At 41.5% G+C, this 22511-nt stretch overlaps 1 protein-coding gene across 2 annotated transcripts in view; it reads left to right on the top strand.

Annotated features, from left to right (window-relative positions):
- The first annotated feature begins 2871 nt into the window (after positions 1-2871).
- LOC118362522 (E3 ubiquitin-protein ligase pellino homolog 2-like) overlaps positions 2872-22511 on the top strand; it is a 46610-nt gene continuing 26970 nt past the window's right edge. The window contains exons 1-2 of one of the 2 annotated variants that reach the window (XM_035742916.2): positions 2872-3240; positions 18864-19007. In XM_035742916.2, the coding sequence (XP_035598809.1) occupies positions 19006-19007 (2 nt within the window). In that variant the 5' untranslated portion in view covers positions 2872-3240; positions 18864-19005. The remainder of the gene's footprint in view (positions 3241-18863; positions 19008-22511) is intronic. The other variant, XM_035742915.2, reaches the window with a different exon arrangement.

Genomic DNA, 22511 nt, shown 5'->3' with positions numbered 1-22511 from the left:
AAATATCATTATTATCATATATCTACACCTAATATGTAAGACTACAAATTGCAAGAACAGATCACTCTTCAATCAGATATTAACATAAGGTGTACTGTGCCCTATTAAACACAAAAAAAGTGAGCATTAGGCACACAAAAAGTGTTTCAAGTGAGAATAAGCCAGGTCTGTTGCTGAAAATGCAAGTCTTTCCTGTCACCCATATTTTATTGGATTTAAAAAACAATTGTGTGTAGTTCCAGTAGTTAGCGACACCACAACATGAAAAAACGTTATGAACAACTGAAAACACTACCAATATTGGAATTTAGTTAAACTACCACCAAGCTACTGCAAAATTAAATTACTAGTTGAAGTACATGTAGTTCACTACTCCCCAAAACTGGATTTCTCACACACATGCATGCATTTTCCTGTGAAGCATGTCTCACTCTCTGTTTAAATATGACTCATGCCTGTTCTTGGAATGTATATACGAGTGTTTAAATGAGGACCATGTGAAGTTATGGAAATGTAGCTGAAATAGTAATCTAGAACAATCACATCCCACATCCCACAAACTCTTAACAACACACACATGTACACACTCTCGCTCTCTTCTAAGACTTCCAGGGAACTTAACCACAGATGAGGATGCAAGGGGAAGGCAGAGAGGGAGTAGGAAGTAAATAGGAGCTTTGTCTTTATTACATCATCATGGCTCATACAGTTAGTCACTATTGTGTGATAGTCTCTGTTCCATGCCTATTACCAAGAAATGTCCGACTTTGTACACAAACAAGCCAGACCCATCTCAACAGAGCAGCTCCCTCTCTGCATCTGCTTCCCATCAGTGTGGTATGTGCTAGAGAGCCTTTGATCCATCCACTCTGAGTGTGTGTATGTGTACACTAAACTGTGTATGTGATGAATAAAATTAGATTTGGTTTGTGTGTGTGTGTTTGGTGGAGGCGGGGGGGGTATGGAAAGGGAGTCTTACTGTGCGCTTTTAAACAGACAGTATGCTCTCAATGAAATGGGGGGACAGAGACTGTCACACACAAAAGTCAATAGTCATTATACCCCAGGCTGTTAAGACTAGCATGGGGGCAGAAAGTTGGTGTTCACAGCACAGATAGCTTGATCCTAATATACAGACAGACATGGAGGTTTATCTGTAGTAACAGTACTATTAATGGCCTGATATGGAGAACTATGAATGTAACCAGCAAATGCCATGGTTTAAAGTGGGTTGCAGTATTGCTTACAGATAGACAGGATTAGTACATCAAAAATAACATCAAAGTCCAAAATTCCTTTTGATGATGCATTACATATGAAGTAACACTCCTTAGACCGCCGTGACCCCCCTCACCCCGACCTTTTGTTTTTGTGTTAACTGTTATTGCACTTTGAAATGTGCTATTGACAATGGAGAGTTAGGAGGTATGGGGCACTTAGCCAAGCTGAGCCTTGTGAAAACAGGACAGAGGCAGTCAATTGTTGATACAGACAGAACTGTAGAAGTGGCACATTCACCAGAAAGGTGTGACAATGACTGGACATACAGGATAGGAAGACCAGAGGGATTTCCTAAATTGAAAATGTGAGATTAATTTAACATTGGTTTGGATTCTGCTACTCTTAGCTCAGTAAGACATTCGAGAAAAGTATTGAATAGTGAATGGCACTGTCTTTTCTTTTATGCTCAACACATACAGTTACCTATCTAACAATATAGGATGACTTATGGACCGTTATGTGGCTCTTTTTGCAGGAGACAGCAGTGTGTGCCATAAAGGGGCAGGTTTCCAAGTGGGGTAGGGAGAGTATAATATCGATGCCTTGTGAAGATGGGTAAAACAGGCCCATGAAACGTTAGCTGCATATACTGTAAGTTGATGAGTGGTCAGAACCTCACCATTGCGTTACAGTGAATCACATTAAAGTGAGGCTAGAAGCTCAAAGGTGTAGGTCAGAGATATTCACTCCCGGGGGTAGACTAACTTATATTGAAAGGGAACTTTTCCCCAGCTCCCCCATTATTGTCACCCGATTGCAGCATTGTGTCTAACGGCAGTTGATGTGTTATTCACTTGAACTGCTGACTTTTCTTTGACCAAATAGAGAATGGTCTAATTCGACCCTTGTCATCCCTGTGGCCCCTCATTCTAGTTAGTCACAGCAGTCCACAGTATTTACATTAGCATCAATTGCTCTCAACACAAAACCGAGAGGATATCATTTTGACTGCTCAGTTTTATGCTGCATTCTGATAATCAGTCAATATGTTTAGACATAGTCATATGCACCCCCACCTACTTCTGTCCACGTGAGAAGAAATCCCGGCATAAATTGATGCGGTTTTGGGATACTCACCTTGTGGACAGCCTAAAGAATAATCATTCATAGGTGCGCTCTGCTCTGCAAGCTATAGGAATCGTCTTGGACCCCCTGCCCATAATAGGACAGGTCTCATCTAAGTCGACGCTATTATGGTCTGAAAATGATAAAAATTGGCCTAAGAACGTGTGAGTTTCAAACGTTCTGTTTTTTCTAAATTATATGAACGTGGCAGTGTGAAATGTGAAAGCTATGATCCCTTTAAGAATAGCCAGATAGTACTCTTTGTTTACATAATAGAAGGTGCCGCCTCATTCTAGCCATGCCCATGTGAGATATCGAACAAGGGACGTCTGTTCTAATTTATCGTATTTATTTGACTAAGATGTATTACAGAAATCGAATGATGAAAAATAAAATATCATATCCCTATATCAGCTTACATCGATAAAGTGTTGTGTAAATAAATGAGTCCAAAAAAAGTGATGAGAGGAATTTGTCTAAAGGTCCCCCTGTTTAAAGTAAAGGACTGCTGAATGGTATGGTCCACCCCTGTGCCTGGCTGTTTATGCATCCGCTTTTAGAGCGGATTGAACTGGCAAATTGCGTTAATTACGACTTGCTTGTAACATATCTAACACAAAAATAATTATATTTGATTATTTGTTTTAAATAAGACGGCTCTATATGGTTGTAAAGACGTATACGACGTGATATTGTGTGAAATGGCAGCTGCTTACACCCTTTGAAGTGAATTTCCTATGATCGTTTCCTTTTGAATTTGGGCGAGTGCATTGAGATTGAGGGGCGCCTGCTGTCCATAGAAGCAAGAAAAAGCCTAATGTTTTCGCAAAGCCAGGAGGAACACTGCGGCCCGACTAAAGACCCAATAAAATACGGAGAGCTGGTAGTATTAGGGTAAGTTGGAGAAAGCCTTGTGTATTTTCTAAAGTCAACCAGTTTAGCTTGCTGACATTTTTTAGGCTAGGTGAAAAAGTCGAAGCTATGTTTGTGAACGTCACAACTTTTTTCCTGCACAGAAAACACGGGCTGGAGTTAAATATTTTTTCTGTGAATAAATATTAATGCTTAACTTAACTGCTTAATTAATGCTTAAATTTAGCTGTTGACAATAGGGTTAACTTACATGCACACTAATAATTGGATAATAAACTAATTATAATAACTTTTATTTGACACATGCGATGAATACGGAAAGTGTGGACTTTACCTTGAACCGCTTACGAGCCCTTACCCAACAATGCAGTTAAAAAGTAAGAAAATTGACAAAATTGGTAAGAAAATAGTGAGACAATAAAACAAGGTAGTTGGGGGGATTGAGGTAATATGTAGGTTTGGTTAGGTGATTACCAGCTATGTACATGTAGGTAGGTGGCGAATAGCAGAAAGTCAATGTAGCCGTTTAATAACTGTAAAACAGTCTTATGGCTTTGGGGTAGAAGCTGTTCAGGAGTCTTTTGGTCCCAGACTTGGCACTCTGGTGCTGGGTGATCGCAGATAGTACAGACTGTGACTTGGGTGGCTAGAGTCTTTGACAATTGTTAGGGCCTTCCTCTGACACCGCCTGGTATAGAGGTCCTGGATGACAGGGAGCTCGGTCCCGGTGATGTACTGGGCCGTACACACTACCTGCTGTAGTGCCTTGCAGTTGGATGCAGAGCAGTTGCTATACCAAGCAGTGATACAGCCAGTCAAGATTCTCTCAATGGTACAGCTGTAGAGTATCTGAGGGCCAATGGCTATTTTTCTTTTCATCCTCCTGAGGGGGAAGAAGTGTTGTCGTGCCCTCTTCACGTGTTGGTGTGTTTGGACAATGATTGGCCCTTAGTGATGTGGAAATTGAGGAACTTGAAGTTCTTGACTGTCACCTCTACAGCCCTGTTGATTTGAATAGGGGCATGCGCGGCCCTCTGTTTCCTGTAGTCATGATCACCTCCTTTTGTCTTGCTGACATTGAGGGAGAGGTTGTTGTCCTGGCACCACACTGCTAGGTCTCTGACCTCTTCCCTGTAGGCTGTCTTATCGTCTTTGGTGATCAGGCCAACCACGGTTGTGTCATCAGCAAATTTAATGATGGTGTTGGAGTTGGGTGTGGCTACACAGTCGTGGGTTAACTGGGAGTACAGAAGGGGGCTAAGCACCTACTCCTGAGGGGCCCGTGTGTTGAGGGTCAGCATGGCGGATGTGTTGTTGCCTACCCTCACCACCTGCGGGTGGCCTGTCAAAGTCCAGGATTCAATTGCAGAGGGAGGTGTTTAATCCCAGGGTTTAGTCCTTAAGTCCTTAACCAACAATGCATTTCAATAAATAGAGTTAAGGAAATATTTACTAAATAAACTAGTGAAAATAATAAATAATAAAGTAACACAAGAAAATTACATAACAATAACGAGGCCATATACAGGGGTACCAGTACCGAGTCAATGTGTGGTACAGATTAGTCGAGGTAAAGTGACTGCATAATTAATAAACGGTGAGCAGCAGTGTAAAAACAAAGGGGGGTGTCAATGTAAATAGTCTGGGTGGCCATTTGATTAATTGTTCAGCAGTCTTATGGCTTAGGTGTAGGCCCTCTGGTACCGCTTGTCGTGCGGTAGCAGAGAGAACGGTCTATGACTTGCATGACTGGAGTCTTTGACAATTTGTTGGGGGCCCTTACGGTCAGATGCTGAGCAGTTGCCATACCAGGTGGTGATGCAACCAGTCAGGATGCTCTCGATGGTGCAGCTATATAACATTTTGAGGATCTGGTGACCCATGCCAAGTCTCCTGAGGTGGAAAAGGTGTTGCCGTGCCCTCTTCATGACTGTCTTGGTGTGTTTGACCATGACACTTTGTTGGTGATGTGGACACCAAGGAAGTTGACTCTCGACACCAATGATCTTAACTCTCGACCTGCTCCACTTCAGCCCCGTCAGTGTGAATGGGGGGCCTGTTTGGACCTCCGTTTCCTATAATCCACGGTCATCTCGTTTGTCTTGCTCACATTGAGGGAGAGGTTGTTGTTCTGGCACCACACTGTCAGGTGTCTGACCTCCCTATAGGCTGTCTCGTTGTTGGTGATCAGGCCTACCACTGTTGTGTCCTCAGCAAACTAAATGATGGTGTTTGAGTCGTGTTGGCCATGCAGTCGGTTGAACTGAGAGTACAGGAGGGGACTAAGCACACACCCTTGAGGGGCCCCAGTGTTGAGGATCAGCGCGGCAAATTTGTTGGTGCCTACCATTACCACCTGGGGGGTGGCCCGTCAGGAAGCCAGGATCTAGTTGCAGAGGGAGGTGTTTAGTCCCAAGGTCCTTAGTGATGAGCTTTGTGGGCACTGATGTTGATTGCTGAGTTGTAGTCAATGAACAGCATTGTCACATACAGGTCCTTGCAAAAGTATTCATCCCCCTTGGTGTTTTTCCTATTTTGTTGCATTACAACCTGTAATTTTGAATGGATTTCATGTCATGGACATACACGAAGTGGTCCAAATTGGTGAAGTGAAATAAATGAAAATATGGAAAAGTGGTGCGTACATATGCATTCACCGCCTTTGCTATGAAGATCCTAAATTAGATCTGGTACATTCAATTACCTTAAGAAGTCACATAATTAAAGTCCACCTGTGTGCAATCTAAGTGTCACATGATCTCAGTATATATACACCTGTTCTGAAAGGCCCCAGAGTCTGCAACACCACTAAACAAGGGGCACCACCAAGTAAGTGGCAAGGAGCTCTCCAAACAGGTCAGGGACAAAGTTTTAGAGCTGTACAGATCAGGGTTGGGTTATAAAAAAATATCTAAAACTTCAAACATCCCACAGAGCACTATTAAATCCATTATTAAAACATTGAACGAATATGGCACCACAACAAACCTGCCAAGAGAGGGCCGCCCACCAAAACTCACGGACCAGGCAAGGAGGGCATTAATCAGAGGGGCAACAAGGAGACCAAAGATAACCCTGAAGGAGCTGCAAAGCTCCACAGCGGAGATTGGAGTATCTGTCCATAGGACCACTTTAAGCCATACACTCCACAGAGCTTGGCTTTATGAAAGTGTCCAGAAGAAACTGTGAAACTGGTCAGAATTGAAGGGATGATGGATGGCGCTAAATACAGGGAAATTCTTGAGGGGAAACCTGTTTCAGTCTTCCAGAGATTTGAGACTGGGACGGAGGTTCACCATCTAGCAGGACAATGACCCTAAGCATACTGCTAAAACAACACTTGAGTGGTTTAAGGGGAAACATTTAAATGTATTGGAATGGCCTAGTCACAGCCCAGACCTCAATCCGATTGAGAAACTGTGACTTAAAGATTGCTGTACCCCAGCGGAACCCATCCAGCTTGAAGCAGTTTTGCGTTGAAGAATGGGCAAAATTTCCAGTGGCTAGATGTGCCAAGCTTATAGAGACATCCCAGGAGACTTGCAGCTGTAATTGCTGCAAAAGGTGGCTCTACAAAGTATTTAGGCGGGGTGAATTGTATTGCACGCTTAAGTTCAGTTTATTTGTCTTGTTTGTTTCACAATAAAATATAAAAAAATATATATTTTGCATCTTCACAGTGGTATGTTGTGTAAATCAAATTATACATGTTAATTCCAGGTTATAAGGCAATAAAATAGAAAAAAATGCCAAGTGGGGTGAATACTTTTGCAAGCCACTGTAGGTGTTCCTTTTGTCCAGGTGGGAACGGGCAGTGTGGAGTGCGATTGAGATTGCCTCGTCTGTGGATCTGTTGGGGTGGTATGCAAATTGGAGTGGGTCTGGGGTTTCTGGCATGGTGGTGTTGGTGTGAGCCATGACCAGCCTTTCATAGGACTTCATGGCTACCCACGGGGCGGTAATCATTCAGGCAGATTACCTTCGCTTTCTTGGGCAAAGGGACTATGGTGGTGTGTTTGAAACATATAGGTATTACAGACTCCGACAGGGAGAGGTTGAAAATGTCAGTGAAGGCACTTGCAAGTTGGTCTGTGCATGCTTTGAGTACACGTCCTGGTAATCGGTCTGGCCCCGTGGGTTTGTGAATGTTGTCTCGTTTAAAGGTCTTGCTCACATCGGCTACGGAGAGCGCGATCACATTGTCGTCCGGGATAGCTTGTGCTCTCATGCATGCTTCAATGTTACCTCGAAGCGAGCAATGAAGTAATTTAGCTCCTCTGGTAGGCTCACGTTACTGGGAAGCTCGTGGCTGGGTTTCCCTTTGTAGTCCGTAATATTTTTAAAGCCCTGCCTCATTCTCGCCGAGCGTTTTAGCCGGTGTAGTAGGACTCAATCTTAGTCCTGTATTGATTATTTTGCCTGTTTGATGGTTTGGCTGAGTGCATAGCAGGGTTTCTTAGATTAGTGTCCCACTCTTTGAAAGCGGCAGCTTTAGCCTTTAGCTTGGTGAGGATGTTTGCCTGTATCCATGGCTTCTGGTTGGGAAATGTACGAAATTAACTTTTTAGCTTATCTGCCAAGGGGACTGGTAGATGAAAAAATCCACCAGCCAATCATGTTTAAAAAAAATTTAAAAAAATTGTGTCACATATACATTCATTTCAGTACGTTTCATTGAGATAAGGTATTATGTTGATTACAAACTTAAAGAGGAGGCCAGAGCAAAATTTGAAACAATTATTATATTGATCAACGGTTAATCAAATGAAGTTTATTTGTTGAGCACATTTTAAAAACATCTGTAGTTGACCAAAAGTCCAATACATAGTGAAAAAATGCCAAACAGTGGGCACACAATGGAATAAACCAAACATATCAGATACAATGAATAAGCGTACATGGAAGTCAAAACAGGGCAACAACAATGGTAAGATACAATTATGAGAAGTGCAGTGGACATAACTGGTGCTCTCCTGATACAGAGGGGAAGCAGGTCTACAAATCCTTTACTTTGAGTAGAAATACCCTGAAAAAATACAGGTAAAATAGAGACTTATCAGATGCTGGTTATTTTTGCTGTGGCTCGATTTAATTTCCCAGCCTGAATACAACTTAAGAAGTCTTCAACTCAAACTTCTACTGAAGTATTTGATATTATATGTACTTATGGATCAAACATAATAGTAAATAATAGTAAATTAGGTAAACCTATCAGATGCTGAATCAACTTAATCCACTGGTCAGGGATCCTTTCAACATGGATGCCAGAGGTCTCAACAGGCTTGTTGTGGTCCACCAGAGTTTCCATTTCAGTGTCACCAAAATCTAGAATTACTGTATACATTACAACAAGCATCATGCAGTTTTAATTCTCAAACTATAAAAATATGATGATGAACCTGAGCCTAACTGCCCTTTAATATAAAACATAAAGTAATCTGCTGCATCTCCTGACTCTGGCCAGTTGGTGAAGCTGACCAGCTTGGTGGCACACAGGACCCGTAACACTGGCGTCCTGGAACCTGTCACTCATACTCTCGACTAGCCCGTCAAGCATTTTGTCTTGTGAGGTGACGAGGGTCTTGCTGTCTGTCACCTCTATTCAGTGAAATTCCTTCATCTGAAGCCACAGAAATGGATAACAGCATCCTCCCTCGCAGTACTGGAGTATTTCCTGGCCTTGGCCTGCTGGACACCTCTGACATTTTGGGCATCAGTGGATTGAATCTGAAATACATAAATAAAGAACAGACATACAAGTAGACAATTAATTGCTGTCCAAAAAATCTATTAGATATGACACTTTATCAGTGCATAAAGCATTGAAACATGATGTTACCAATTTGTAACCGTGTTTGTTATTTACTGGACATTACATATTGATGATGACTTTTAGAGTACGTAGCATGGCAATCTAGAATAACTACCTGTTACAGGTGCTGGACACGCCCCTGGTAACCTCGCAGAAAGTGGTCCAGTGCACATAATGGGTGTCCTACCCATCGGGTCCTGACAATTCTGGTGGGCACCAGTGGTGTGCGCCCAAGAGCCTGGAAGCTGTTTACCAGGTTTACCCTGTTCAGTGGACTGCTGTGGTAGAAGTTGTAGAGCCCACTGAAGAGGTCTTCTACTTTCTGAAACATCACGTTGGACCAGATGGCATCCGAAAAGGTCAGTTGAAGGCGGTGTGCCATACAGTGGATGCTGATGATGTAGGCCCTGCCCCCCTTCAGCCGGCTGACCACACCATTCTTGGCTCCGGTCATCACAGTAACTCCATCTGTTCCCAGAGCGACCAACTTGCTCCCCCACTCATCACACACTCCCACTCCCTAAAATGACATCCAAAATAGATAATCCTTTTCAAGATTGATATAGGCATATACTGTACCAGTCAAAAGTTTGGACACACCTACTCATTCCAGGGTTTTTCTTTATTTTATTTTTTTGCTATTTTCTGCATTGTAGAATATTAGTGAAGACATCAAAACTATGAAATTACACACATGGAGTCATGTAGTAACCAAAAAAAGTGTTAAACAAATTAAAATATATTTGAGATTCTTCCAAGTAGCCACCCTTTGATAACAGCTTTTCACACTCTTGGCATTCTCTCAACCAGCTTCATGAGGTATTTGGAATGCATTTCAATTAACAGGTGTTCCTTGTTAAAAGTTAATATGTGGAATTTCTTTTGTTAATGAGTTTAAGCCAGTCAGTTGTGTTGTGACAAGGTATACAGAAGATAGCCCTGTTTGGTAAAATGTTATGGCAAGAACAGCTCAAATAAGGAAAGAGAAATGACAGTCCATTACTTTAAGACATGAAGGTCAGTCAATAAGGAACATTTCAAGAACTTTGAAAGTTTCTTCAAGTGCAGTCGCAAAAAGGATCAAGCGTTATGATGAAACTGGCTCTTGTGAGGACCGGCACAGGAAAGGAACACCGAGATACCTTTGCTGCAGAGGATAAGTTCATTAGAGTTACCAGCCTCAGAAATTGCGGCCCAAATAAATGCTTCAGTCTGCATTTCTTGTACCAATAGACCATTCCACGAGAGCTGCAAACTCTTGTTTACTGAATGTTAAATATAGTAGCCAATAGAACTCACGGGAAGTTTGAAAGAATTGCGAGGCTATGACCGTTTTTTATTCAGACCATATCCATTCAATCTTAGTGAAGAGAGACTACTTTCACTTATAATTCTAGACCAACTATATTATATTAAGCATGTCATTAGAATGATGAAGATGAGGACAACTTATTTCATTTAACTGTTGTGAGAAAGAGGTGGTAGGCTATAACAACATTAGGGGAAATATTATGAAAGGTATGAGTCAGCCTACTACTAATTATAGAAATGGGCCCTATTGTATTTCAAAATGTAAAATCAAATTTGCTAGCGTATACTTGTGCTGCACCAGATTTGCATGTTCTCTCCCAACTTAATCATAATTTGAAGGAGGTGTGTAAATCCAGTCTATATAATAGTAATGTCATTCCCACTAAAAAAAGATTACCCTACTGGAGCTTTTTTAATTGATTTACCCAAAAGGGCATATAGCTAGCTACATCTATGGGCTTTTTTTTTTTTTTCATGCATTATGTGCAGTAGCCTATATCATATGTATTGGATAATGACACAATCATTTAGTATTTTTTTGGACTTGTGCGCATAAAATGTATTTTAATGTAGGGCTTCCAAAATGTATTTAATATATGGCTCATCAGGCTCAGGTAGCATCAGGTTTGAAATGTATTTAATATATGGCTCATCAGGCTCAGGTAGCATCAGGTTTGAAATGTATTTAATATATTTCTCATCAGGCTCAGGTAGCATCAGGTTTGAAATGTATTTAATATATTTCTCATCAGGCTCAGGTAGCATCAGGTTTGAAATGTATTTAATATATGGCTCATGAGGCTCTGGTAGCATCAGGTTTGAAATGTATTTAATATATTTCTCATCAGGCTCAGGTAGCATCAGGTTTGAAATGTATTTTTTTATATGGCTCATCAGGCTCAGGTAGCATCAGGTTTGAAATGTATTTAATATATTTCTCATCAGGCTCAGGTAGCATCAGGTTTGAAATGTATTTAATATATGGCTCATCAGGCTCAGGTAGCATCAGGTTTGAAATGTATTTAATATATTTCTCATCAGGCTCAGGTAGCATCAGGTTTGAAATGTATTTAATATATTTCTCATCAGGCTCAGGTAGCATCAGGTTTGAAATGTATTTAATATATTTCTCATCAGGCTCAGGTAGCATCAGGTTTGAAATGTATTTAATATATGGCTCATCAGGCTCAGGTAGCATCAGGTTTGAAATGTATTTAATATATGGCTCATCAGGCTCAGGTAGCATCAGGTTTGAAATGTATTTAATATATTTCTCATCAGGCTCAGGTAGCATCAGGTTTGAAATGTATTTAATATATTTCTCATCAGGCTCAGGTAGCATCAGGTTTGAAATGTATTTAATATATTTCTCATCAGGCTCAGGTAGCATCAGGTTTGAAATGTATTTAATATATGGCTCATCAGGCTCAGGTAGCATCAGGTTTGAAATGTATTTAATATATGGCTCATCAGGCTCAGGTAGCATCAGGTTTGAAATGTATTTAATATATTTCTCATCAGGCTCAGGTAGCATCAGGTTTGAAATGTATTTAATATATTTCTCATCAGGCTCAGGTAGCATCAGGTTTGAAATGTATTTAATATATTTCTCATCAGGCTCAGGTAGCATCAGGTTTGAAATGTATTTAATATATTTCTCATCAGGCTCAGGTAGCATCAGGTTTGAAATGTATTTAATATATTTCTCATCAGGCTCAGGTAGCATCAGGTTTGAAATGTATTTAATATATTTCTCATCAGGCTCAGGTAGCATCAGGTTTGAAATGTATTTCAAATCCAAACACAGGTCTATTTTCTATGCTATTTAGTTACACTTACGGTTTTGGGCGGAAATACTGGGTTACCCTACCCGGGAGAGAAGTGATTTGTTCTCGGGATAAAACATCTGTAAAATACTGGGAAAATATTAAACCATAGTGCCAACTATTGATGACAAAGTTAGGATCAGCGGAAAGAAATCACACAAAAATAGCACAATTGGTCAGGAGCCCGTAAAACGGCGGCCATCCCCTCTAGCGCAATTATTTTATGGCAAAAGGCTGTGGGGCATTAGTCATGTAAACACCTCACTCTGCTTATCTTAATTACCTTGAAGTCATAATCGGGTAAAAAAAACAGCTGGTTTTCTGAGCAATCTTTCGAATTATTAGGACATGTAACAGCAAATGCATCCAACAAATGTGTAGAGTCACACGCTATGTAGTCAGTCGTTGTGTGCTAAGAATATAGGTCCAAATACTAAACTTTTGACTGCTTTATTACACATATGTGAATTTGTCCCAATACAATTGGTCCCCTAAAATGCCGGGACAATGTACAATAAGTGCTATAATTTCTAAACTGTTCACCCGATATAGATGAATATCTTTAATTTGAACGTATGACAGTCAATACTTTAACCTCATAGTCATTGTAAAATTTCAATGCCAAAACCAACAAAAAAAAATCACTGTGGCAATACTTTTGGCGCTTACTTTTTAAATGAGCATACAAGTATGTTTAATTTGATTAAAGCAGTCCTACATGACTGTTTGGAGTGCGGTGCCATACCTTTAGCTCTGTGATGCAGCAGAGCTGGCACGTCGAAGATAAAGTAGCGGCAGATGTCTCTGGAGGGGTCATGACTACGCTCTAGCTGTTCTCCAGACAGTGGTAACACTGGAATGTGTCCCAGGCACTGTTGGTGGCCACGTCACCTCCCTCAGAACCATTCAAGATCTCCAGGTTCTTCGTGGGGTATCAGCACAATCTATAGAGGACAGAAGATGTAATTAGTGGGGAGGACTAACCGAGTCGATGAGTGTGTATGGGGACTGCATCACTGAGTGCAGAGTAGAGGGGCAAGCTCAGACAAACGGTGTAGTCTATCCCTGCCTTAACACTGATCTGTGTTCTTAGGCAAAATTGTGAGTGAGCCCACTCCCTTGGCTGAGAAGCAACCCCACACATGAATGGTCTCAGGATGCTTTACTGTTGGCATGACACAGGACTGATGGTAGCGCTCACCTTGTCTTCTCCGGACAACCTTTTGCCAGATGCCCTAAACAATCAGAAAGGGGATTCATCAGAGAAAATGACTTTACCCCAGTCCTCAGCAGTCCAATCCCTGTACCTTTTGTAGAATATCAGTCTGTCCCTGATGTTTTTCCTGGAGAGATTTGGCTTCTTTGCTGCCCTTCTTGACACTGTGCCATCCTCCAAAAGTCTTCGCCTCACTGTGCGTGCAGATGCACTCACGCCTGCCTGCTGCCATTCCTGAGCAAGCTCTGTACTGGTGGTGCCCCGATCCTGCAGCTGAATCAACTTTAGGAGACGGTCCTGGCGCTTGCTGGACTTTCTTGGGCGCCCTGAAGCCTTCTTCACAACAATTGAACCTCTCTCCTTGAAGTTCTTGATGATCCAAGAAATGGTTGATTTAGGTGCTATCTTACTGGCAGCAATATCCTTGCCTGTGAAGCCCTTTTTGTGCAATGTAATGGTGATGGCACGTGTTTCCTTGCAGGTAACCATGGGTGACAGAGGAAGAACAATGATTCCAAGCACCACCCTCCTTTTGAAACTTCCAGTCTATTATTCGAACTCAATCAGCATGAGAGTGACCTCCAGCCTTGTCCTCGTCAACACTCACACCTGTGTTAACGAGAGAATCACTGACATGATGTCAGCTGGTCCTTTTGTGGCAGGGCTGAAATGTAGTGGACATGTTTTTGGGGGATTCAGTTAATTTGCATGGCAAAGAGGGACTTTGCAATTCATCTAATCACTCTTCATAACATTCTGGAGTATATGCAAATTGCCATCATACAAACTGAGGCAGCAGACTTTGTGAAAATTAATATTTGTGTCATTCTCAACTTTTGGCCACTACTGTACACAATGTGTGTCATACACACGCGCTTTCATATACAAACCCACTACTCACTTGCTCGTATTCAACAAACGTAGAGAGAGTTAGAGACGAGGTGTGTCTTTATCGTGATCCAGGATGGAGGAATATTATTTGGTTGTCCTCATCTGGCATGGTGATAGCACAGTGGCTGTTTGTTGGTCACACTGCGACACATCACTGTCACCACCTTCAACTGGTTTGGTAACTACGCCAACACAACGGGTACCTAGGCATTGGAGTTTGATACCCCTGGTCAGGATTCCACCGAGGAAGGTGGATGGCTACATATGTGCCGAGTTCTGTAAGGCACATGATGAGTTGGAACATTCATGACCCCAAAAGCCTTACATGAAAGTTGCGTCAAGGTCAAAGGTGACTCACCTGTCAACTTGGCGTCCTCTGCCTCGTAGTGGTCCAGGGCGGTGCAGTAAAAGCCGGACTCCACCTTGTCAGACGTATGTTCTCTACACACACACTGACCTGTCTCGTGAGGGCGAGAGTAAAAACAGTCAGAAAATGGCATAGGACAGAGTTGAGATGTTGCATTCAAGGTGTAACAGTTGATTTTTAAAGACTGTTGGTGTATCAAAACAAGCAACTAAGGATAATAATTTAGCTAAATAAGTGATAACGTACTGAGGCGAGCTGTATCCGATCACGCCACTCGTCAGTCAGTAGGGCCCAGTATTGAACAGCCTGCTGTCATTTCATGCCCAACCCTCATTGTGGAGAGCTATCCAATTACATAAGGTACTTGTACAAATTCTATATAGAACCGTCCTCTGTATAGAACAATATTTCTAATCAAATAGAAAGCAGTTGGTGAAAGTCAATAACATGTCATCCTCTCAATGTGACAAATGTCCTAATAACAATGCCTTCGTACAGCGTCAATGCAATTACAGGAACACTCAGTACCATTAATGATTAAGTTATTGAGGTGATTTGATCGAAGTCATTGTTACCTACAGGAAGACCCAGTCCGCTGTGTTTAGAGCCTATGTACTCGGAACAGAGTGTATCCTGTATCTGCTATCTCTATCAGCTAAGGACAGAACAACTTCCCCACCACATAGTGAAAGTGGGCCTGTATGAAGAGAGGGAATGGAGAAAGAAGATGGTTAGAGGTCATTATCTTTTATTGTAACTGCACAAAACTGCCAGAGTAAAAGTAATAAAATCTGCATTTCACATAGACCATCTCAGTGTGCAGTTAGCAGCTTACAATATTGCCCATGTACACTGAACCAAAATAAAAACAAGATGTATTGGTGCACAAATGTGTCTATCCCCTGTGAGCATTTCTCCTTTGCCAATTATAATCCATCCACCTGACAGGTGTGGCATATCAAGAGGCTGATTAAACGGCATGATCATTACACAGATGCACCTTGTGCTGGGGGACAAAAGGCTGTGCCGTTTTATCACAACACAATGCCACAAGTTGAGGGAGCATGCAATTGGCGTGCCACCAGGGCTCTTGCCAGAGACTTGAATGTTAATTTCTCTACCATTAGCCGCCTCAACGTCTTTTTAGAGAATTTGGCAGTACATCCAACCGGCCTCGCAACCACGTGTAACCATGCCAGCCCAGGACCTCTACATCAGGCTTCGTCCCCTGCAGGATCGTCTGAGACCAGCCACCTGGACAGTTGATGAAAGAATTTCTGTACAAACTGTCAAACCGTCTCAGGGAAGCTAATCAGCGTGCTCTTTGTCCTCACCAGGGTCTTGACCTGACTGCAGTTCGGTGTTGTAACCGACTTCGGTGGGCAAATGTATTTTTATTTAACTTATTTTTATTTTATTTTATTTTTTACTAGGCAAGTCAGTTAAGAACAAATTCTTATCTTCAATGACGGCCTAGGAACAGTGGGTTAACTGCCTGTTCAGGGGCAGAACGACAGATTTGTACCTTGTCAGCTCGGGGGTTTGAACTTGCAACCTTCCGGTTACTAGTCCAACGCTCTAACCACTAGGCTACCCTGCACACCTTTGATGGCCACTGGCATGCTGGAGAAGTGTGCTCTTCTCAGACGAATCCCGATTTGGCAGTCTCGTCCAGTTTATAGTTCTTTATGATAGCCACATTAGCATTGACCTTTTGGAGTGTAATTACAGACTTAGCTAGCTATGTGCTTAAATGTTAGTTAGTTAATTAGTTAACTTCCTAGCTAGCTGACACTAACCTAGCTTGCCTAATCGATAGCCTGCTTTAATAAAAGAAGACCAACTTACTACCAATTTTAATATTGAAATCATAGTTGGTTGGTTAGGTTCTCTACTGAAAAACTATACCTTTTTATCGTCGGCCATTGTCCCTACATCACCACCATTGCCTTTCACTGTCAAAATACAATTTCCTTTAAATAACTCAGCCACAGTCAATTGGCTGCATCCAAAAAATGTATTAAAACAAAAACAAACTTTTTGGTCTTACTTTAAAATCATGGTTAGGCATAAGGTTAGTTATAAAATCTGATTTTAAGAGAACATGTCGAAATAGGTGTGGTTTAGCCATAATAATTAAGAATTTGAAGCGGTGTTAACTAGTGACTACCATGTTCATTGTCTGGAATTTTGACGCAGCATCATCTGGGTATATATGCAACAAAAGTTCAAAATTCACCTTCTGATACCATTTCTGTCAAGCCGCCTACGCATACAGTTTGACTATATGTTCGATAAATCCAACATATGCACCACACTGCAACTGCCTCTGCAACGCAATGCTGCAAGGCAAACGCAGGGTTTCATTGGAAATGAATGTAATTCTGGTGTACTAAAATGCAATGACACTGTCGGGGATCTAAGCATAATAATACAACTATTGCAGTTGCAAGAGCAAGAATGTCTTTTTTGTGAGAAGAGAAATCCATTTGGGGATGTTGTGTTTGCGCAACCATCCTCTGCTCATTCCGGGTGAGCTCACGGGACCCATCCTCTGTGCGCTAGTCTGTGTTTGCTTCCTCACTGATGTTTTAATCATTCTCAACAGTGTCACCTCATGCTCAATGGGCTTTAGAAGCTGATTTGACCCCATACCTGGCAATACAATGTCACATTAATCTTACTCTATGTTGAAGAATACCCATCACAAAGAGCAAATCTGAACAATGATTTTTGCAGGTTTCACAAAAAGAGATGTCCCACAGATTTGAACGTTCTTAGCATGGCACTTGCTTTACATTTGGGCTGTATAACGCCTAAATATCATAACGGACAGTATTGGGATTTTTAGACATGGGTAACAACTGCCACATTGTTTTCAAATGATTTATGTATTTTAAGGACCACATTGATATTTAGTGAAAACAGATTGGTTTACTGCGGTTTTGTAGAATTCTCACAGCATCCATTGTTTGCCAGGTGAACTGACTGATTACTCACATACTGAAAGTTATAAAGTATGTTCTCTCTCATTTTAGATATAAATGTCATTCAGGGAATTTAAAACTCCTTAATTCAATAAACATCTCCCATTGACCCATTTTAGGAAAATCCAAAACATCAGTAGACATGTTTCTAACATTTTACGCAATTGCATGCTATACAGTAAGTAGGCCTTCACTACACAGCTTTTGTTGAAATTCTCATGTAGCTATGTGCCATAGATGTGATGTGTCTGTGTCCACGTATTAGCTCCCATAACACTGGTGGTGTAGTAATACCCCCCATTGGGCTAAGAAAAGCACTTTAATCTGAATTTTTCTTAGTGATGAGTTTCCGAGCAAGTTTTGGTGGGACATTGATTATTAATGCTCTGTCTTTACCATTGTAGATGTTACTCTCATTCAGCAGTGCTTCGTAGCTATCCTCCTTGGGCAACATTTCATTGTGCTTCAGGCACAACCACCTAGACTTTTTGTCAACAACAACAAAAAATCTGGAAGAAAAGTGTGGCCTTGCAGTGCTTTCATTGTAAGGTTATTAAACATTTATGGAGAGAGAACGAAATAATACATCAGTCATTTCTCTGGTGTTTGGTGCTTTGTGAATTTCATGTATAGAGCATCTGTTAAAAGCATTTTGCATTTCAAATCTATATGTGTGGCCTGTGTCCCCTGCACTCAGGGTTCTACACTAACCTTTTCTACTGGCGGCACTGGTGCTACCAACCTTTTCAGTTGGTTGCACCAGCACATGATTAGGTCGCACAATCTTTTAAATAAATATAATAATTGATCATGATGGGGCGGCAGGGTAGCCTAGTGGTTAGTGTTGGACTAGTAACCGAAAGGTTGCAAGTTCGAATCCCCGAGCTGACAAGGTACAAAATCTGTCGTTCTGCCCCTGAACAGGCAGTTAACCCACTGTTCCTAGGCCGTCATTGAAAATAAGAATTTGTTCTTAACTGACTTGCATAGTTAAATAAAGGTTTAAAAAAAATGTCAAATTTAAAATGTTTAATGTTCCTTCATTCCATATAGAACCAGGCTAAGAATGACTAGCCACATTTTTAAATGAGCATGCCTTTGTGTTTTTTTAATTAGGATAGATTTACTGTAACAGCAAAGTAAAGACACTTTTAATATAATTTGCAAAATATATTTATTACGGATGTCAAAGTTACAAAGTTACATGTGTATTTTTTTCTTTTTTTATGCAAAGTCCTCTAGAGCAGGGGTGGGGGCCACAAAACATCGGAACTCATGAGGGGCAGCAGTGACTCTTCGGTCTGCGTACCCACATCTCCCACAGGGCGGCGTGCAATTGGCCCAGCGTCATTGGGGTCCGCCGCGGTAGGCTGTCAATGTAAATAAGAATTTGTTCTTAACTGACTTGCCTAGTTTAATAAAATAAAAAATGTAACCACATCAGGGGACTATTTTGAGGTCTGGGAAAAATCTGAGAAATTTAGATTTTTTGTTGTTAGCCTTTAATTCAGGTAAACTCCAGACAGTTGTTTGGCCAGCGGTGTTTTTGTAGCGCACTTAGGATGGAGTTTCAAAACAAATGTCCACTGTATTGATACAAATAATCATGATTCTGCCAGGAAGGCGCAGGCTACTTTGAAGTTAAATTTGTATTGCCTTTCCATCTACTTGACAACATTTAGCCTACACAAAGCATGGCTAACGGCTACACAAAGTTGTAGGCCCTACGCGCACCACACAAAGCAGTGTTCCACATTCAGGTATATTTTCTAGGGGCACACCGGGCCAGTGCCAACTGAAAGCTACTTGAATAAATAAATAAAAAAATATATATATACTGGCCAGGGACAAGATCTGACAGGAATTATTAAAATTTTATTTAATTGTTTTATTTCACCTTTATTTAACCAGGTAGGCTAGTTGAGAACAAGTTCTCATTTGCAACTGCGACCTGGCCAAGATAAAGCATAGCAGTGTGAACAGACAACAGAGTTACACATGGCGTAAACAATTAAGTCAACACAGTAGAAAAAAAATAGTCTATATACATTGTGTGCAAAAGGCATGAGGAGGTAGGCGAATAATTACAATTTTGCAGATTAACACTGGATTGATAAATTATCAGATGGTCATGTACAGGTAGAGATATTGGTGTGCAAAAGAGCAGAAAAGTAAATGAATAAACAGTATGGGGATGAGGTAGGTAAAATTGGGTGGGCTATTTACCAATAGATTATGTACAGCTGCAGCGATCGGTTAGCTGATCAGATAGCAGATATTTGAAGTTGGCGAGGGAGATAAAAGTCTCCAACTTCAGCGATTTTTGCAATTCGTTCCAGTCACAGGCAGCAGAGAACTGGAACGAAAGGCGGCCAAATGAGGTGTTGGCTTTCGGGATGATCAGTGAGATACACCTGCTGGAGCGCGTGCTATGGGTGGGTGTTGCCATCGTGACCAGTGAACTGAGATAAGGCGGAGCTTTACCTAGCATGGACTTGTAGATGACCTGGAGCCAGTGGGTCTGGCGACGAATATGTAGCGAGGGCCAGCCGACTAGAGCATACAGGTCGCAGTGGTGGGTGGTATAAGGTGCTTTAGTAACCAAACGAATGGCACTGTGATAAACTGCATCCAGTTTGCTGAGTAGAGTATTGGAAGCTATTTTGTAGATGACATCGCCGAAGTCAAGGATCGGTAGGATAGTCAGTTTTACTAGGGTAAATTTGGCGGCGCGAGTGAAGGAGGCTTTGTTGCGGAATAGAAAGCTGATTCTAGATTTGATTTTAGATTGGAGATGTTTGATATGAGTCTGGAAGGAGAGTTTACAGTCTAGCCAGACACCTAGGTACTTATAGATGTCCACATATTCTAGGTCGGAACCATCCAGGGTGGTGATGCTAGTCGGGCGTGCGGGTGCAGGCAGCGAGCGGTTGAAAAGCATGCATTTGGTTTTACTAGCGTTTAAGAGCAGTTGGAGGCCACAGAAGGAGTGTTGTATGGCATTGAAGCTCATTTGGAGGTTAGATAGCACAGTGTCCAAGGACGGGCCGGAAGTATATAGAATGGTGTCGTCTGCGTAGAGGTGGATCAGGGAATCGCCCGTAGCAAGAGCAACATCATTGATATATACAGAGAAAAGAGTCGGCCCGAGAATTGAACCCTGTGGCACCCCCATAGACTGCCAGAGGACCGGACAGCATGCCCTCTGATTTGACACACTGAACTCTGTCTGCAAAGTAGTTGGTGAACCAGGCAAGGCAGTCATCAGAAAAACCGAGGCTACTGAGTCTGCCGATAAGAATATGGTGATTGACAGAGTCGAAAGCCTTGGCAAGGTCGATGAAGACTGCTGCACAGTACTGTCTTTTATCGATGGCGGTTATGATATCGTTTAGTACCTTGAGCGTGGCTGAGGTGCACCCGTGACCGGCTTGGAAACCAGATTGCACAGCGGAGAAGGTACGGTGGGATTCGAGATGGTCAATGACCTGTTTGTTGACTTGGCTTTCGAAGACCTTAGATAGGCAGGGCAGGATGGATATAGGTCTGTAACAGTTTGGGTCCAGGGTGTCTCCCCCTTTGAAGAGGGCGATGACTGTGGCAGCTTTCCAATCCTTGGGGATCTCAGACGATATGAAAGAGAGGTTGAAATCAAATCAAATGATGAGTGTGTGATTTTTATCTTTAATTCGCAGGCTGAGCAACTAGCCTATACAGGGTACATAGACATTGGCAAGTCAAATACCTTTTTTGACGAGGCCTACCTATTGTCATTATGCATTGATATTCACATTATTTTTACATTCTAAAATATGTCAGAATAATGTGGGTATTGCCTGGCTAAATAGACAGCATGCTCCCGACAAACACACTAAGGAAGTCTGTCCATGTGGTAGCTAGTCAGAATAACATAGTATAAACTAGCTTTTAGTCTAAATCTTTGGTTGTACTCACTGTTTAGCACATGGCCTCGCATGTGAATCCTTAAAGAGATGGGTGGGGCTAAAGCTTAAGATGGTGTAAACAATGCTGAATGGGTGTAGACCAAGAAGAGCTTTCCAGTAGGTGTACCAAAACATTCAAGGGCCATTTTCTCAAAAGTGGGGTTACAAGTTTATCAACTTTCAAAGCAGAATTACTTTCCCATTGTTCTTCAACTGTACTGTATGATAAACAATTTTCTAGCTTTGCGTCTCTACTTTATTCCAAAGTAAAAAATAAAAAACACAATTTCAAATGTTGCTACACAAGATTGAGCCGTTCAGCCACATGTGGAATAAGTCGAGGTATGAATATTTTCTGAAGGCACTATTAGCGCAGTAGAACTTCAAAATCGGCTACCATAACTTCAATGACTTTTCAAGGACCAAAGAGCCAAAAGAAAATGTCTGATTTTCAATGTATACTATTCCATGATGACTGAATTGCACATCACAAATACTTAACCAAGACTTTAAACTTTTTAAATATGTGTTTTGCATACCCATTCTAGCCTTAGAATTTAATGGTAGTAACTTGGAACATCTTTCCTACCCGCTCCTCGTAACAACCGGCTTTTTGAGAGCTATGCCTTCTCTCTGCCAGACAGTTTGTCTGTAGGCTATATCTGTGCAGAGAGCATGTGATAAATAAGCATCCATTGTTTAATCGTTTTTTTAAATCAATTATATAGCCTAGATTAAAAATAGCATTATTACAATATTTGTTTCTCTGCCCACTGACTGGGATGATTGACTGGCCCGGAAGGTTTCCGAAACCTCCCTCATAAAGGCAAGTTCTGACGCGCGCACACACAGGCATTTCCATGCTGCTGTTGCTTCTTTATTTTTGGTCAATTGCAATTCAATTCAATTGTTTGAATAAATCATGATAATAAAATAAT

Source organism: Oncorhynchus keta, chromosome 29, assembly GCF_023373465.1.
Source record: "Oncorhynchus keta strain PuntledgeMale-10-30-2019 chromosome 29, Oket_V2, whole genome shotgun sequence".
Taxonomy (NCBI): domain Eukaryota; kingdom Metazoa; phylum Chordata; class Actinopteri; order Salmoniformes; family Salmonidae; genus Oncorhynchus; species Oncorhynchus keta.
The sequence above is the reverse complement of the archived record's forward strand: the minus strand, read 5'-3'. Positions and strand labels throughout refer to the sequence as shown.